General features: G+C 46.3%; 1 protein-coding gene across 1 annotated transcript in view; it reads right to left on the bottom strand.

The window, feature by feature from the left end:
* Nucleotides 1–19,170, bottom strand: part of LOC134340208 (tubulin polyglutamylase ttll6-like) — a 73,604-nt gene that overhangs the window by 9,180 nt on the left and 45,254 nt on the right. Inside the window, exons 8-11 of the mRNA XM_063037184.1 lie at nt 13,768–13,993; nt 9,105–9,286; nt 5,949–6,137; nt 2,489–2,666 (exon numbers count right to left, since the gene is read on the bottom strand). Coding sequence (XP_062893254.1) covers nt 2,489–2,666; nt 5,949–6,137; nt 9,105–9,286; nt 13,768–13,993 — 775 coding nt within the window. The remainder of the gene's footprint in view (nt 1–2,488; nt 2,667–5,948; nt 6,138–9,104; nt 9,287–13,767; nt 13,994–19,170) is intronic.

Raw genomic sequence — 19,170 nt, 5'->3', positions numbered from 1 at the left:
TCTGCACAATTCGCTTTTCCACTCAATTTAGTATCATCAGCAAACTTAGATACACAACACTCGGTTCCCTCTTCCAGATCGTTAATGTATATCGTGAACAGTTACAGGCCCAGCACTGACCCTGTGGCACACCGCTCACCACTGATTGCCAACCAGAGTAACACCCGTGTATCCCAACTCTCTGCTTTCTTTCAGTTAACCAATCCTCTATCCACGCTAATACATCACCCCCAACTCTTTGCATCCTTATCTTATGGATAAGTCTTTTGTGCAGCACCTTATCAAATGCCTTCCAGAAATCCAAGTAAATAACATCCACCTGTTCCCCTGTATCCACTGCGCTCGTTATATCCTCAAAGAGCTATAGTAAGTTTATCAAACAGGACCTGCCTTTGCTGAATCCATGCTGTGTCTGCCTGATGGATCCATTTCTTTCCAGATGCCTCACTATTTCTGCTTTAATGATAGCTTCAAGCATTTTCCCAACTACAGATGTTAAACTAACTGACCTATAGTTACCTGCTTTTGCCTACATCCTTTTTTGAACAGTGGCGTGACATTCACCGTCCTCTGAACCACCAGAACCTGCCCAGAGTCCAGAGAATTTCAGTAAATTAGCACCAAAGCCTCTACTATAACTTCTGCCATCTCTTTCAGTACCCTGGGCTGCATTCCATCAGGACCAGGGGACTTATGTATCTTCAGGCCCACAAGTTTGCTCAGCACTACCACTTTAATGATAGCTATTGTATCGAGGTCTTCACCTCTCATCACTTCCATAACATCTCTCTTTGGCATGTTAAACATGTCCTCCCCCGTGAAGACCAACACAAAATAGTCACTCAAAGCCTCTGCCATTTCCTCATTACCCAATATCAATTCCCCCTCCTCATCCTCCAAGGAACCTACATTCACTTTAGATACCTTTTTCCACTTTATATAATTATAAAAACTTTTATTATCTGTTTTCATATTTTGTGGTAGTTTATTTTCTTTCTTTATTACTTGCTCGATGGCTCTTTGTTGCTTTTTAAAGTTTTCCCAGTCTTCCAGTTTCCCACTACTCTTGGAGGCTTTCTATTCACAACCTTTTAGTTTGACTCCTTTTATTTCCTTAGTTATCCAAGACTGGCTCTCCCCACCCTTACTGTCCTTGCTTTTAACTGGAATATACTTTTGTTGAGCACCGTGAAAAATCTCTTTGAAAGTCTTCCACTGCCCCTCAATAGTTCCACCATATAGCTTGTGTTCCCAGACTACACTAGCCAAATCCTTCCTCATCCCATTGTAGTCTCCATTGTTTAGACATAGTACACTGGTCTTAGATCGAAATTCTGCACCCTCCATTTGTATGGGAAACTCAGTCATACTGTGATCACTCTTTCCAAGAGGATCCCTAACTACAAGATCACTAATTTTACCTTTCTCATTGCACAGGACCAGATGTAAGATAACGCATTCTCTTGTAGGTTAAGTAACATGCTGTTCAAGAAAGCCTTCATTTATGCATTCCATGAAGTCCTCCACAAGACTGTCTCAACCAACTTGATCCACCCAATCTATATGCAAGTTAGTCCTCCATGATAACTGCTGTTCCATTCTTACATGCCTGAGATATTTCTCTGTTTATTGCCTGTGCCACTGTAATGTTATTATTCAGTGGCCGATCGACAACTCCCACCAGTGATTTTTTTTTCCCCTTTACTGTTCCTAATCTCTACCTAGATGGATTCAACATTCTGCTCCTTAGATGTTATATCGTCTCTCACTGTCACTCTGATCTCATTCTTAATTAAGAGCGCTACCCCATCTCCCTTACCTTCCTGCCTATCCTACCGTATTACCTGATATCCTTGGATATTTAATTCCCAACCCTAACTGAGCTGAGATGTCTCTTTGAGCTGAGCTGAGCTGACATCTACGAGGGGTGATTGATAAGTTTGTGGCCTAAAGTAGAAGGAATCAATTTTAGAAAACCTAGCTCATTTATTTTTCAACATAGTACTATCCTACATTTACACACTTAGTCCAGTGGTCGTGAAGCATACAGATCCCTTCTTTGTGGAAGTCGGCACCTTGGACCTCCAGAAAGTGTCCACAGCAGGGGTAATTGATAAGTTCGTGGCCTGAGGTAGAAGGGGATGAGTTATACAGCTCTCATTACATGCACATGCAGTTCAACTTTTTGAGTGATTATGCAGAAAGTTTGAAGTTAATAACTCATCGCCTTCTATCAATCACCCCTGCTGTCAACCACTTTCTGGAGGCCCAAGACACCGACTTCTACAAAGAAGGGATCCGTATGCTCCACGACCGCTGGACTAAGTGTGTAAATGTAGGATGGGACTATGTTGAAAAATAAATGTGCTAGGTTTTCTAAAATTGATTCCTTCTACCTTAGGTCACGAACATATCAATCACTCCTCGTAGATCAAATCATTAGTCCCACCTAAGGCGACTTAGCACGTCAACCAAGAGAAACTCTTACAGGAGTGGAGGATGGTGACGTCTGCAGCCCTTCTGGTGACTTTGGCTTCACCACGACCAACGGGGTCGGATTCTTCTGCGGCTGGGACTTTCCTCGCAGGTTCCTTTCCGGGGAACTCCGGCTTTTGAGAGTCATTTCCTTCTGCTCCTGCCTCTGCTGAATTTCCCTGCGCATTTGCCTGGAGAGATAGCGAGATTTTCAATACTAAGCCATTGTACCAATATTAACAATGCCCTCTGCCACCCCTTCAATGTTCCAACCTTATGCCCAGTAGGGACAGCATGTGCTCGGCTGTTCCAGAGGTAGCAGTACCAAGGGCAAGAATCACCCCGTGAGTCTAACAGTGCGGGGGGTGGGGGTGCTCTTTGACATAGGAATGGACGTGTACCTGACCTTGCACTCAACGTCAGTAAGGCCAAAGAACTGATTGCAGACCTCAAAGGGTAAGACGAGGGAACACACGTCAATCCTCATAGAGGGATCAGAAGTGGAGAGAGTGAGCAATTTCAAGTTCCTGGGTGCCAACATCTCTGAGGGTCTATCCTGGGCCCCACATATCGATGAGTTACAAAGAAGGCACAATATCGGATATATATCATGAGGAGGCTGAGGTGAGTTAGTATGTCCACAAAGACACTCAGAAATCTATACAGCTGTACCGTGGAGAGCATTCTAACTGGCTGCATCACCGTCAGGTATGGAGGGGGGGGCACGACTGCACAGGATTAAAAGAAGCTGCAGAGAGTTGTGAACTCAGTCAGCTCCATCACGGGCACTAACCTCCCCAGCATCCAGGACATCTTTGAGGAGTGATGCGTCAAAAAGGCGGCGTCCATCATTAAGGACCCCCCCATCACCCAGGACATGCCCTTTTCTCACTGTTACCATCAGGGAGGAGGTACAGGAGCCTGAAGACACACACTCAACGATTCAGGAACAGCTTCTTCCCCTCTGCCATCAGGGAGGAGGTACAGGAGCCTGAAGACACACACTCAACGATTCAGGAACAGCTTCTTCCCCTCTGCCATCAGGGAGGAGGTACAGGAGCCTGAAGACACACACTCAGCGATTCAGGAACAGCTTCTCCCCCTCTGCCATCAGGAAGGAGGTACAGGAGCCTGAAGACACACACTCAACGATTCAGGAACAGCTCCTTCCCCTCTGCCATCAGGGAGGAGGTACAGGAGCCTGAAGACACACACTCCATGATTCAGGAACAGCTTCTTCCCCTCTGCCATCAGGTTTCTGAATGGACATTGAACCCATGAACACTACCTCACTACATTTCTCCCCGTCTTTTTGCGCTACTTAATTAATTTAACGATTATATATATAGAGTCGGCCCTCCTTATCTGCGGGAGATTGGTTCTGGGACCCCCTGCGGATAACAAAAAATGCGGATGCTTAAGTCCCTTATATAAAATGGCGTAGTATTTACATATAACCTACGCACATCCTCCCATATACTTTAAGTCATCTCCAGATTACTTATAACACCTAATACAATGTAAATGCTATGTAAATAGTTGTTATACTGTATTGTTTAGGGAATAATGACAAGAAAAAAGTCTGTACATGTTCAGTACAGACGCAGCCATCGTAGCTCTTCTGGGAACGCTGATGCTGCCTCGGCATCAGCCGACCCCGATTCTCCCATGATCTTTAAGTTCTTGAGTTGCTTTGACTACTTAATTGCCTTTTAGGAGTCATTTTTGCACAGAAACAAATTAGTGACCAAACGAGACGCGAGGCGAACAATGCTCACATGACGAGTGCTGGAGAGAGAACTTCCGAGTTTTCCCAATCCGCGGTAGGTTGAATCCGCGGATAAGGAGGGCCGACTGTACTGTAATTCACAGTTTTGATTACAGTATTATGTATTACATTGTACTGCTACCACATAACAACAAGTTTCATGACGTATGCTGGTGATATTAAACCAAATTCTGACTCTGTTCCGTATCACCAGCGATGAATCACCACACTTGAATCAGAATCAGAACCAGAATCAGGTCTCACATCATTGACATATATTTGGAAAGTTGCTGTGAAACTTGCGACAGCAGTAAGTACATACAAATATGATAAGTTGCAATAAGAAACATATTAAAAATTAAATTAAACAAGTAGTGCAAAAAGACAGCAAGAGACAGTGAGGTGGTGTTCATAGGTTCAATGTTCATTCAGAAATCTGGTGGCGGAGTGGAAGGAGCTGTTCCTGAATCGTTGAGTGTGTGTCTTCAGGCTCCTGTACCTCCTCCCTGATGGCAGAGGGAAAGAAGCTGTTCCTGAATCGTTGAGTGTGTGTCTTCAGGCTCCTGTACCTCCTCCCTGATGGTAGCAATGAGAAGAGGGCATGTCCTGGATGGTGGGGGTCCTTAATGATGGTAAGAATATATAGCTGTGAAGGGATAGAACATACAACGTGACAGCACAGTACAGGCCCTTCACCCCACGATATGGTGCTAATCTTTAACCTACTTGAAGGTCAATTTAACCTTTCCCTTCCACAGAGCAACTCCATTCTTCTATCATCCATGTGCCTATCTAACAGTCTCTTTAATGTCCCTAACGTATCTGCCTCTACCACCACCCCTGGCAGGGTGTTCCATGCAGCCACTACACTCTGTGTAAAGAATTTACTGCTGACATCCCCCCTATACTTTCCTCCAATTACCTTAAAATGATGCCCCCTTCCCCATTAGCCACTTCCAACCTGGGAAAAAGTCTCTGACTGCCCATTTGATCTATGCCTTTTTCATCAAGTCACCTCTCGCCCTCCTTCGCTCCAAAGAGAAAAGCCCTAGCTCGTTCACGAATCCTCATAAAGCCATGCTCTCTGATCTGGGCAGCGTCCTGGTAAACCTCCTCTGCACCTTTCCAATCATGGGGCAACCAGCACGCAACACAGTTGTGTTGTGGGTAGTGGGGAAGTGGTGTGGGATTAGAAAGAGGGTGAAAGGATTGGGGAGGGATTATAGAGGGGTAGTAGAGAATGGGGTTAAGGGCATAAGATGCAGAGCAGGATTAGGCCATTTGGCCCATCGAGTCTGCTCTGCCATTTCATCATGGCTGATCCATTTTCCCTCTCAGCCCCAATCTCCTGCCTTCTCCCCTTACCCCTTTATGCCTCGACCATTCAAGAATCTATCAGCCTTTGCTTTAAATATACCCAATGACTTGGCCTCCACAGCCACCTGTGGCAGCAAATTCCATGGATTCACCACTCTGTGGCTAAAGAAATTCCTCCTCTTCTCCTTTCTAAGAGGGCGCCCCTCCACCTCTGTTCTGAGGCTGTGTTCCCTGGTCCTAGACTCTCCCTCCATAGGAAACATCTCCCACATGCACTGTTTGAGGCCTTTCACCGTTCAACAGGTGATGGGGCACTGGGTGGCTGTGGGACACTTGAGAGAGAGAGGGAGGGAGGGGGCAGGACTGGGGATGGGAAGCGTAAACCTACCTGACATATTCTTCCCGAGCCTTGGAGGCAACTGTTTCCTGGAAAAGGTAATGCTTGCATTTGAAGAACTTCTCGTATTTCTCCGAAGTGGCGCTCGGGTAGATCCTTTTGAAGTTCCCCATGTTTTCGTCTTCGTATTTTTTCATCTGTTCCACGCAGGCAGCCTGGTTGTTTCGTTTCTCGTCAGCTCTAATTTGAAAGGAAAGAGGTGTCAGTTATTCCTTTTGAAAATCGACCTCTTGCCACAAGACCAGAAAACATAGGAGCAAAATGAGGCCATTCAGCCCATTGAGCCTGTTCCAGAATTCCATCATGGCTGAGTTATTTTCCTTCTCAGGCCTTCTCTCCATAACCTTTCACACCGCCCCCCCCCCACCGCTTACTAAACAAGGACCCATCAACCTCCACTTACCCAATGACTTGGCCTCCACAGCCATATTTTGCAATTATTTCCACAGATTCGCCATCCCCGGCTATAGAAATTCCTCCCCATCTCTGTTCAAAAGGGACATTCTTGTATTCTGAGGCTGTGTCCTCTGGTTTTAGATTCCCTTACTAAAAGAAACAGCCTCTCTACATCCACTCTGTCTAGGCCTTTCAATATTTGATAGATTTCGATGTGATCCTCCCACATTTTTCTAAACTCCAGCAAGCACAGGCCCAGGGCCACCAAAGGCTCCTCAAAACTTAACCCTTTCATTCCCAGGATCATTCTTTTGAACCTCCTCTGGACTTTCTCCAATGCCAGCCCATCTTTTCTTAGAGATAAAGGGCTGAAATGGCTAGCACGAGAGAGCACAGTTTTAAGGTGCTTGGAAGTAGGTACAGAGGGGATGTCAGGGGTAAGTTTTTTACAGAAAGCGGTGAGTGCGTGGAATGGGCTGCCAGCAACGGTGGTGGAGGCGGGTATGATAGGGTCTTTTAAAAGACTCCTGCATAGGTACATGGAGCTTAGAAAAACAGAGGGCTATGGGTAACCCTGGGTAACGTTTAAAGTAAGGACATGTTCGGCACAGCTTTGTGGGCCGAAGGGCCTGTATTGTGCTGAGGTTTTCTATGTTTCTATCATTATGTGCCGGGTCATATGACATCATTATTATGCGCTGTGTTGTATGACATGGGCGATCTAGGTCCCATGGCCATGATTGTTCTTGGCAAAGTTACCTACAGAGGTGGTTTGCCATTGCCTCCTTCTGGGCAGTGTCTTTACAAGACGGGTGACCCCAGCCATTATCAATACTCTTCAGAGACTGTCTGCCTGGAGTCAGTGGTCACGTAACCAGGACTTGTGATCTGCACCAGCTGCTCATACGACCACCTACCACCTACCTCCCGATCAGGGGGCCAACCAGGTGCTACATCTTGTTCAGGGGTGATCTGCAGGCTAGAGGAGGGAAGGGGCAGCTTACACCTCCGCTGGTAGAAATGTATCTCCAGCCCGCCACCCAGAACTGCTCACAATACTCCAAGTGCAGTCTGACCAGGTGCCTTATAAGGCCTCAGCATTATTTCCTTGGTTATATATTCTAGTCCTCTCGAGCACAGTCTAGCCCACAGTCATCACTCCATTTCTGCGTGCCTGCTGAATCCACCTCCTTTCCCCTTTGTTGCAGCTCTAAGCAGCAGGACACAAGAAAGTCTGCAGATGCTGGAAATCCAAAATGCTGGAGGAACTCGGCAGGTCAGGCAGCATCTGTGGAAGGGAATAGACAGTTGACATTTCGGGCTGAGACCATTCATCGGGACTGGAAAGGAAGGGGGAGATGCCTGAATAAGAAGGTGAGGGGAGGAGAAGGAGGATAGCTGGAAGGTGATAGGTGAAGCCAGGTGGGTGGGAAAGGTCAAGGGCTGGAAAGGAAAGAATCTGATAGGAGAGCAGAGTGGACAACAGGAGAAAGGGAAGGAGCAGGGTACACAGAAGGACCCATACAGCTTGGCACTGGTGTCGTTGCAGAACAATGTGTGGTTAAGTGCCTTGCTCAAGGACACAACAAGGTGCCTCAGCTAAGGCTCGAACTGGCGACCTTCAGATCACGAGATGAATGCCTTAACCACTTGGCCACATGCCCAGAATAAGGAATTAGACTAAAGTAAGCCAGAGGTTAAAGTTTGGATATGCAATATAATGTGCATAAATATATAAATACCAGCATGGATTTACAAGGTGGACAGCGTAACAAAATGTGGTTTCTAGTGTTTACAGTCCAGTGCAGCGACAGGGTAATAGTCAGAGGAGGGTGGGGGTGAGTAACTAGAATGGTTGATCAGATTAACTGCCTGAGGGGAAAAAATCTTTTGAGATGGCATGAAGTTTCTTGTTTTCATAACCCCAAGGTGCTTTCCCAAAGGGAGCTTTTGGAAAAGTGAGTTTGCAGGGTGGGTACAGTCTGCAATGATTTTTCCTGCCCACTTCTTTATTCTGAACGCATACATCGGCTTCCCCTTCTAGGGAAAAAGTCCTTCCCCCTTCCCTCTTCTTCTGTTTCCCACTCTGGCCTCTCACCTCTTCTCACCTGCCTATCACTTTCCCCCAGGCACCCCTCCTCCTTCCCTTTCTCCCATGGTCCACTCTCCTCTCCTATCAGATTCCTTCCTCTCCAACCCTTCACCTTTCCCACTCACCTGGCTTCACCTATCACCTTCTAGCTCTCCTCCTTCCCTCTCCTCCCATCTTTTTATTCTGACATCCTCTCCTTTCCTTTCCAGTCCTGAAGAAGGGTCTCGGCCCAAAATGGTGACTGTTTGTTCATTTCCATAAGATCATAAGATATAGGAGCAGAATTAGGCTATTTGGCCCATCAAAGCTGCTTTGGCATTTGATCACGACTGATCCCTTCCCATCTCAGCCTCAATCTCCTGCCTTCTCCCCATAACCCCGCATGCCCTGACTAATCAAGGATCTATCAGCCTCTGCCTTAAATATACCCAATGACTTGGCCTCCACTCCCATCTGCGTCGATGAATTCCACAGATTCACCACCCTCTGGCGAAAGAAATTCCTTCTCATCTCCATTCTAAATGGGCGCCCCTCGTTCCCATGGGTGTTGCCTGGCCTGCTGAGTTCCTCCAGCACTTTGTGTGTGCGGCTGAATTTGAGAGCAGGAATATTCATTAATTATCGTTGCCCAACGTGGCACTCTTCGGCCTTTCAGTCACCTGTGCTCCCGCGACCGGCATGTGTGAAGCAGCCGTTGGTTCACTCGCCGCCTCTCTTCCTCCATGATTTTCCGCCGGTCACAAGCTGCAAGGTTAATCATGCAGAGTGTATCATAAAGAAGATTGTCCTTCACCTCTTGATCAAGCTTGGAGTCGGTCGCTAAGCTCGGGGAATGGTTAACCTGAAACGTTAATAATTAAAAATTAATAGTGTTGGCCAGAAAGAACTACAGTCTACAAATCAGTGAATTCAAATGAATCAAGGGCAGTGGAAGTAGGCAAACAAACTGTCTTTGTTCTTGCCACGTGCTGAAAGGAGGTGGAGGCGGCCATTTTGTGAGACTGTCCTTACACACCCTCCATTTTGTGAACTCTTCGATTCTAGCCCTGGGATTATCTCATCAGAGCAATTGAATGTGGACGCAAGGAGTTTCAGCTAACGGCCGGCTAAACCCGGGTCCACTCAGACGAGCAGCTATTTATAATGTAAAGTGGCAGACTTGGAGAAGTAATCTACAACCTCGTTAGGCTCAGTGCCTGGGTCAGCTACCTTAACTGGTTTGAACCAGGCCGAGCTGAAAAAAACAAAGGCACGGGTCTGGGGGCAAAGACCATAGAACAATGCTGGCTGGAGCCCTGGACCAGAGCCATTAAGAAGGTGACCCAGATAGGGTGTCACTTCTCAGCCCAGTTTTGCATCCTACCAATGTCCCGCTGTAACCTCTGACAGCCCTCCACACTATCTACAACACACCCAACCTTTGTGTCATCAGCAAATTTACTAACCCATCCCTCCACTTCCTCATCCAGGTCAACTGGTGGCCACCGGGAGGTCCCATTTTTGTCTGGCGGATGGAGTGTAGGTGCTCGTCGAAGCGGTCTCCCAAACTGGGCCTGGTCTCGCCGATATACGGGAAGCCACACCAGGAGCACCGGATACAACAGATGACCCCAACAGACTGACAGGTGAAATGCCACCTCCCCTGGAAGGACTGTTTGGGTCCCGAATGGTAGTGAGGGAGGAGATCCAAGTGCTGGTGTGGCACACCTCTTGGTGGCCACCCATTTTAATTCGACTTCCCATTCCCATTCCAACATGTCAGTTCACAGCCTCCTCTACTGCTGCGATGAGGCCACACTCAGGTTAGAGGAGCAACTCCAACCTGATGACATAAGCATCAATTTCTCCTGCTTCCGGTAATGCCCCCCCCCAACCATTTCCCATCCCCATTTTGCTCTCTCACCTTATCTCCTTACCTGCCCATCACCTCCCTCTGGTGCTCCTCTCCCTTCCCTTTCTTCCATGGCCTTCGGTCCTCTCCTATCAGATTCCCCCTTCTCCGGCCCTTTCTCTCTTTCACCAATCGACTTCCCAGCTCTTTACTTCACCCCCGCCTCCCGGTTTCACCTGTCACCTACTACCTCGTACTCCTTCCTCCCCTCCCCCCACCTTCTTACTCTGATCTCACCTTTTTTTTCTAGTCCTGATGAAGCGTCTGGGACCAAAATGTCGACTGTGTTTACCCCAAGAAAGACTACCATGACCATGAAGCCTTGTGCGGGCAGGTGTGTGCCAATGCGTGGACATGCCGATCTTTTTCCCCACAAATCAGTTTTGGTTAGTCTTCCCGATTCTGGTAACTGAAACTACACTGCACACACATGATTACTACTTTATATAGGCTAGCTATTTATCATATCATTCCTGCTTTTACAATATGTTGGTGTTACTTTAGATTTTATGTGCTATTTGATGATTTGGTAGGTTATTTTTTGGGTCTGGGAATGCTCAGAAATTTTCCCCATAAAAATTAATGGTAATTGCTTCTTCGCTTTACACCATTTCGGCTTACAGAAGGTTTCATAGGAATGCTCTACTTTCAGATAGCGGGGGAAACCTGTACACGTTATTGATGACATCGCCAGTAGCATTATACTGTTGTATATATAACTATACATCAGAATCAGAATCAGGTTTATTATCACCAGCAGGTGACATAAAATTTATTACGTTAGCAGCAGCAGTTCAACGCAATACATAATCTAGCAGAGAGAAAAAAATAATAAATAAAATAAAAATAATAATAAATAAAGAAAATCAATTACAAGTATATGTATTTTGAATAGATTTAAAAAACGTGCAAAAACAGAAATGCCACATATTAAAAATAAAGTGAGGTAGTGTCCAAAGATTCAATGTCCATTTGGGAATCAGATGGCAGAGGGGAAGAAGCTGTTTCTGAATCGTTGAGTGTGTGCCTTCAGGCTCCTGTACCTCCTCCCTGATGGTAACAGTGAGAAAAGGGCATGCCCTGGGTGCTGGAGGTCCTTAATAATGGACACTGCCTTTCTGAGACACCGCTCCTTGAAGATGTCCTGGGTACTTTGTAGGCTTGTACCCAAGATGGAGCTGACTAAATTTACAACCCTCTGCAGCTTCTTTCAGTCCTGTGCAGTAGCTCCCCATCCTCCATACCAGACAGTGATGCAGCCTGTCAGAATGCTCTCTACAGTGCATCGAAAACAATTTTTGAGTGTTTGAGTGTATTTGTTGACATGCCAAATCTCTTCAAACTCCTAATAAATTATAGCCGCTGTCTTGCCTTCTTTATACCACATCACTATGTTGGGACCAGGTTAGATCCTCAGAGATCTTGACACCCAGGAACTTGAAGCTGCTCACTCTCTGCACTTCTGATCCCTCTGTGAGGATTGGTACATGTTCCTTCATCTTACCCTTCCTGAAGTCCACAGTCAGCTCTTTTGTCTTACTGATGTTGAGTGCCAGGTTGTTGCTGTGATACCACTCCACTAGTTGGCATATCTCACTCCTGTACACCCTCTCGTCACCGCCTGAGAATTTAGCCAACAGTGTTGATCGTCAGCGAGAAGGATGTGTTATCACCAATCCATACAGATTGTGGTCTTCCGGTTAGGAAGTCAAGGATCCAATTGCAGAGGGAGGTACAGAGGCCCAGGTTCTGCAACTTCTCAATCAGGATTGTGGGAATGATAATGTTAAATGCTGAGCTATAGTCGATGAACTGTATCCTGACATAGGCGTTTGTGTTGTCCAGGTGATCTAAAGCCGTGTGAAGAGCCATTGAGATTGCATCTGCCGTTGACCTGTTGTGGTGATAGGCAAATTGCAACGGGTCCAGGTCCTTGCTGAGGCAGGAGTTCAGTCTTGTCATAACCAACCTCTCATCAAAGCACAGGATGGAAAGAAGCTGCAGAGGATTGTAAATCTAGTCAGCTCCATCTTGGGTACTAGCCTACAAAGTACCCAGGACATCTTCAGGGAGTGGTATCTCAGAAAGGCAGCGTCCATTATTGAGGACCTCCAGCACCCAGGGCATGCCCTTTTCTCACTGTTACCATCAGGTAGGAGGTACAGAAGCCTGAAGGCACACACTCAGCGATTCAGGAACAGCTTCTTCCACTCTGCCATCCACTTCCTAAATGGACATTGAACACATGGACACTACCTCTTTTTTTTAATATACAGTATTTCTGTTTTTTGCACATTTTAAATATCTATTCAATATGTGTATACTGTAATTCATTTACTTATTTATTATTATTAATTTTTATTTTATTTATTATTATTTTTCTCTTCTATATTATGTATTGCATTGAACTGTTGCTGCTAAGTTAACAAATTTCATGACACATACGGGTGATAATAAACCTGATTCTGATCATATATGCCAATCTGCAACTGTGCCACAAGTTCATCGACCTTATTCCGTACACTGCACTCATCCAAATATAACACCTTTTTGATAACAATAATAATGGAAAAGTGGAAAAAAACACAATAATAATGGGAAAAAACACAATAAATATAAATACATAAGATAGTTTATATACACAGATTGATTGTATGTCCATAAAGTGAGGCTGGGCACAGGAGTGTCTGTACATGAGGTGACTCTGACAGGAAATGATAAAGTAGTGGTGGTTGGGGGTGTGTGGAGGGGTGGGTTAGTGGGTGGGGGTGTTGATCAGCCTCAGTACTTGGGGACTTACTGACTGCCCATTACAGCGCTGGTGTTTAGGACAACAGTGAAGGTCCTCCATCTCTGGTGGTGTTCAGAGATTCCTTGATCATGCCCGTAGCTTCCTCTCCGTTTTCACTACTGTCGGACATGTAAGTCCCAGGTGGAGACTCAGGAACACCACCACACTCAGATGTAGGAGAATTCTTCAATGCTGTTTGCGTAACAGTTTTGTTTTAGCGGTCAGTGCTGTTAGTGCTGAGTTGAGCCCTCAAACCTGGAGGACCGGTACACTGCTCTCAGTCTGGCCTCTACCCTTCGACCTGTTTGTCATGGGTGACCCTACCAAGAGCCAAAGCCTAAAGCCCCGGTTACAGCGTGCAGACCTCTCCGGGTCATTGAGGTGCGCAAACCTCCAAACCCTACAGCATGGTTGCCGTCCTCTTGGAGGACTGCTTGGGGAAAGTAACAGTTGTTGAGTCTGGTGGTCCTGGTGTGAATGCTACAGAGCCTCCCTGATGGGAGTGGGGACAAACAGAGAGCAGGGTTGGGGGGATCCTTCACGATATTACTGGCCATCCCATCATGACGTTACATTTGCATGTTTTATGCCGTCACTAGGTTATCTGCTTAAGCTTTATGTATCCCAGAGGCGCGCGTACCTCCAGCAGCCAGGGTTTCAAGCTGTGTTCCAGCAGGATGTCAAAGCCGAGGAGCTGAAAGCAAGCACTCCCAGACACGTGATTTGAGAAGCAGGCGAGGTAGTTGTGCTTCAGGACCGGATACGCAGACAGAATGGTTTTGATGATCATGTCTTCAATACTGCTCCACAGCATCTCCAGGTCATAGTCATTGCTCTCCATGTACTGGTTAAAGAAAGACAGCTTTCTGCAAGAAACAACATTTTACAGAGCCGTCAGTTCCAATCTATCGCAGGCCACCGTTCATCCATCGGATGGCATTGCCGAGTGACTTCGCCGATCAAGTACTCTGCCCCACCATTTGTGTTATTCTGTGACAGGTCAATAGCACTGCAAGCCACAAGATAGACTGTGTATCCATTGAAGGAAATATCAACTCTCTTGATTAATTTCCCCCCTTTTTGACAGGATTTGTTGGAAGTGATTTCTTGCTGATCCATAGTTGCCTTTGAAAAGGTTGACTGCACCCTTAACCCACGATATTCCATCTTGTGAAGATGCCTGGTGGTTTACTTTCACAATCAGAGAGCACTACAGTGAACAAACAGGCCCTTCAGCCCATCTAGTCCATGCTGAATCATTAATCTGTCTGGTCCCATTGACTAGCACCCAGAATGTAGCCCTCCCATCCATGTACAAGTTTATCTTAAATGTTGAGATCGTACCTCCATCTATCTCTTCTGCTGGTAGCTTGCTCCACACTCTCACTACCCTCCGAGTAAAGAAGTTTCCCCTCATGTTCCCCTTAAACCTTTCACCTTTCACCCTTAACCCACGAGCTCTAGTTCTAGTCTCACCCTCCAAAGCTCCATGTAGCAAGCCTGACGTAACGAATCAGCGTTACAGAGTCATTGTCATAGAAAAGTACAGCACAGGAACAGGCCCTTTGGCCCATCTAGTCCATGCCAAAACCTGCTAAACTGCAGACACCCATTGACCTGCACCAGGATCATAGTCCTCCATACTCCTTCATCCTATCCAAACTTCGCTGAAACGTTGAAACCGAACCGCATGCAGCACTTGTGTTGGCAGCTCATTCCACACTGGTCACCACCATCTGAGTGAAGATGTTTCTCCTCATGGCCCCGTTAAACTTTTCACCTTTCACCCTAACCCACGATCTCTGGTTGTGGTCACACTCAACCTCAGTGGAAAAAGCCTGCTTGCATTTACCCTCTCTATACCCCTCATAATCTTGAATACTTCTGTCAAATCTCCTCTCAACCTTCTACATTCTAAGGAAGAAAGTCCTAACCTATTCAATCTTTCCTTATTACTCAGCTCCTCCAGACCCAGCTACATTCTTGTAAACTTTTCCTCTACTCTTTCAACCTTATTTACTATACATCTTTCCTGTAGGTAGATGACCAAAACTGCACACGATACTCCAAATTAGGCCTCATCAATGTCTTATACAACTTCAACATAACATCTCATCTCCTGTACTCAAAACATTGATTTATGAAAGCCAATGTGAAAACAGCTTTCTTTCTACCTGTGACACTACTTTCAATGAATTATGGACGTCTATTCCCAGATCCTTTTGTTCTACCGCACTCCTCAGCGCCCTACCATTCACTGTGTATTACCTTGCCCGGCTGGTCCAACCTAAATGTAACAGCTCGCACCTCGCATTAACTTCCAGCTGCCATTTTTCCAGCTGATCCAGATCCCTCTGCAAGCCATGACCGCCTTCCTCACTGTCCACTATATCCTCAAACATGGTGTCATCTGCAAATTTGCTGATCCAGTTAACTACATTATCATCCAGATCATTGATATAGATGACAAACAACAATGGGCCCAGCACAGGTCCCTGTGGCACACCACCGGTCACAGGCCTCCAGTCAGAGAGGCAACCCTCTACTACCACTCTCTGGCTTCTCCCACAAAGCCAATGTCTAATCCAATTTACAACCTATGCTGAATGCCAAACGACTGAACCTTCTTGACCAACCTCACATGCGGGACCTTGTCAAATGCCTTGTTAAAGTCCATGTAGACAACATCCACTGCTTTGCCTTCATCCGCTTTCCTGGTAACTTCCTCAAAAAACTCTACAAGATTGGTTGGACATGACTTACCATGCACAAAGCCATGCTGACTATCCTGAATCAGTCCCACGTCTATCCAAATACTCATATATCCAGTCCCTTAGAATACTTTCCAATAACTATCCCACTACTGATGTCAGACTGAGCAGTCTGTAATTTCCTGGTTTATGTTTAGAACCTTTCTTGTCACTAAGAATTACTTAAATATCTCCGCTAGGGCCCCTGCAGTTTCTGCACTAGCCTCCCCCAGGGTCTGAGGGAACACCTTGTCAGGCCCTGGGGATTTACCCACCCTGATTTTCCTCAGGACAGCAAGCACCTCCTTCTCTGTAATCCGTATCGGGTCCATGAACTTACGACCCATTGCAAGCCATGGTAAGGCCACAGCAGTGTTGCAGGCCTCGAATATGAAGAGGAAATGGGAGATTTCCCTCACTAAAGAGCTTTTTAACAGCAGCTCAATAGTTGCCACGTCTGATAGACCTTTATTCCAGATTTATCGGGCCACTTATCTAAATTTGTCTGCCTTCATGGGGTTTAGCTCACATTTCTTTGTTCTAGATCCATGGTTCTTGCTGGACATGTAATATCAGAATGGGATGATCCAAACTAGTGGGATATCCTGAGAGATATTCCAATCCAGGTACATTCACTGTGGCAAGGGACGTACAATTGACTCCTGCTCATTATTGTCATTATTTATTGATCATATATTTAGTTTGATCATTAATAATGAATGATCCCAGGATGGACACCTTAACAACGCACACAAAATGGTGGAGGAGCTCAGCAGTTCAGGCAGCATCTGTGGAGAGGGATAAACGTTCCATGCTTCGGGCCCCACCTACCTACCTTCCTGATGAAGGGTCTCGGCCCGAAACATCGACTGATTATTCCTTTCCATAGACCTACCGAGTTCCTCCAGCATCTTGTGTGTGTTAACTCTGGATTCCAGCATCTGCAGAATCTCTGGTCAATATGGACACCTGAACTTCAATAATCAACCACATTTTATTAGTCACATATTTAATTCACTACTTTGCTTCCTAACTTACCTTGTAGGAAACAAATTAGAAGAAGATATTTACTCTCTTTTTTCCATTTCTTTGGAGATACAGCATGGTAACGGAGTAACACAGTAACTTCTGGAGCATCGAGCCCACTCTGCCCAATTATACCTGACTGACCTTCGAACCGGTATGTCTTTGGAACTGGGAGGAAACTGGAGCACCTGGAGGAGTTGCCCACAGTCATGAGATGAACTTTCAAACTCCTTAAAGACAGCGGCAGAACTGAACCTCCGTCACTAGTACTGTAACAGTGTTCCACTAACCTCTACGCTACCCAGCTGCCCAAATTTGGCAGCCAAGACCTAACGACTGAACTAAACTTTCCTTTCATAGACATTTTAACTGTTGTCTGTAGATTTGAATGTTTAGCATTGTCTTTCCACTTACTTTTATCTTGTTATTTCTGGCACGGTCTGGTCCGTTGATTCCTCATTTCTGTTAATTTCCTTTTCCCCGTGTTTTACCTGGCTCCTTGATTAAGGCACCTGATTCTCATCTGAACTGGGAACATAAAAACTCTGGCTTACATCTACTTGGGGCTGGACCATCACCTCAGCCAGTGCGGCAATGCACATTCCGGGCCGCTGAGAATAGTGGACTCTAAGTTAAACAACAGGAATTCTGCAGATGCTGGAAATTCAAGCAACATACATCAAAGTTGCTGGTGAACGCAGCAGGCCAAGCAGTATCTATAGGAAGAGGTGCAGTCGACGTTTCAGGCCGAGGCCGGGACTCTAAGTTACTTCGGTGCCTGGGGTTGCTTTGGGAATTCTATTGTCTCATGTCCAGCTGAGTATTGCCGGCTGTTTGCCATTATTCCGAGTCAAGATACGAATTGTCTGTCGTTGTTTGGTTTTGTCATCTCGTGTCCAGCTGAGTATTGCTGGCCGTTTGCCGCTACCCCGAGTCAAGATACGAATTGTCTGTCATTGTCGTGTCCAGCTGAGTATTGCTGGCCGTTTGCCGCTATTCCGAGTCAAGATACGAATTGTCTGTCATTGTCGTGTCCAGCTGAGTATTGCTGGCCGTTTGCCGCTATTCCGAGTCAAGATACGAATTGTCTGTCATTGTCGTGTCCAGCTGAGTATTGCTGGCCGTTTGCTGCTATTCCGAGTCAAGATACGAATTGTCTGTCGTTGTTTGGTTTTGTCATCTCGTGTCCAGCTGAGTATTGCTGGCCGTTTGCCGCTACACCGAGTCAAGATACGAATTGTCTGTCGTTGTTTGGTTTTGTCATCTAGTGTCCAGCTGAGTATTGCTGGCCGCTTGCCGCTACTCCGAGTCAAGATACGAATTGTCTGTCATTGTCGTGTCCAGCTGAGTATTGCTGGCCGTTTGCCGCTATTCCGAGTCAAGATACGAATTGTCTGTCGTTGTTTGGTTTTGTCATCTCGTGTCCAGCTGAGTATTGCTGGCCGTTTGCCGCTACCCCGAGTCAAGATACGAATTGTCTGTCATTGTCGTGTCCAGCTGAGTATTGCTGGCCGTTTGCCGCTATTCCGAGTCAAGATACGAATTGTCTGTCATTGTCGTGTCCAGCTGAGTATGGCTGGCCGTTTGCCGCTACCCCGAGTCAAGATACGAATTGACTGTTGTTGTTTGGTTTTGTCATCTCGTGTCCAGCTGAGTATGGCTGGCCGCTTGCCGCTACTCCGAGTCAAGATACGAATTGTCTGTCATTGTCGTGTCCAGCTGAGTATTGCTGGCCGTTTGCCGCTATTCCGAGTCAAGATACGAATTGTCTGTCATTGTCGTGTCCAGCTGAGTATGGCTGGCCGTTTGCCGCTACCCCGAGTCAAGATACAAATTGTCTGTCATTGTCGTGTCCAGCTGAGTATTGCTGGCCGTTTGCCGCTACTCCGAGTCAAGATACGAATTGTCTGTCGTTGTTTGGTTTTGTCATCTCGTGTCCAGCTGAGTTTTGCTGGCCGCTTGCCGCTACTCCGAGTCAAGATACGAATTGTCTGTCATTGTCGTGTCCAGCTGAGTATTGCTGGCCGTTTGCCGCTATTCCGAGTCAAGATACGAATTGTCTGTCGTTGTTTGGTTTTGTCATCTCGTGTCCAGCTGAGTATTGCTGGCCGTTTGCCGCTACACCGAGTCAAGATACGAATTGTCTGTCATTGTCGTGTCCAGCTGAGTATTGCTGGCCGTTTGCCGCTACCCCGAGTCAAGATACGAATTGTCTGTCGTTGTCGTGTCCAGCTGAGTATTGCTGGCCGCTTGCCGCTACTCCGAGT

Source organism: Mobula hypostoma, chromosome X1, assembly GCF_963921235.1.
Source record: "Mobula hypostoma chromosome X1, sMobHyp1.1, whole genome shotgun sequence".
Lineage (NCBI taxonomy): Eukaryota > Metazoa > Chordata > Chondrichthyes > Myliobatiformes > Myliobatidae > Mobula > Mobula hypostoma.
Note: the sequence above shows the minus strand (reverse complement) of the source record. Positions and strands in the feature narration are given on the sequence as shown.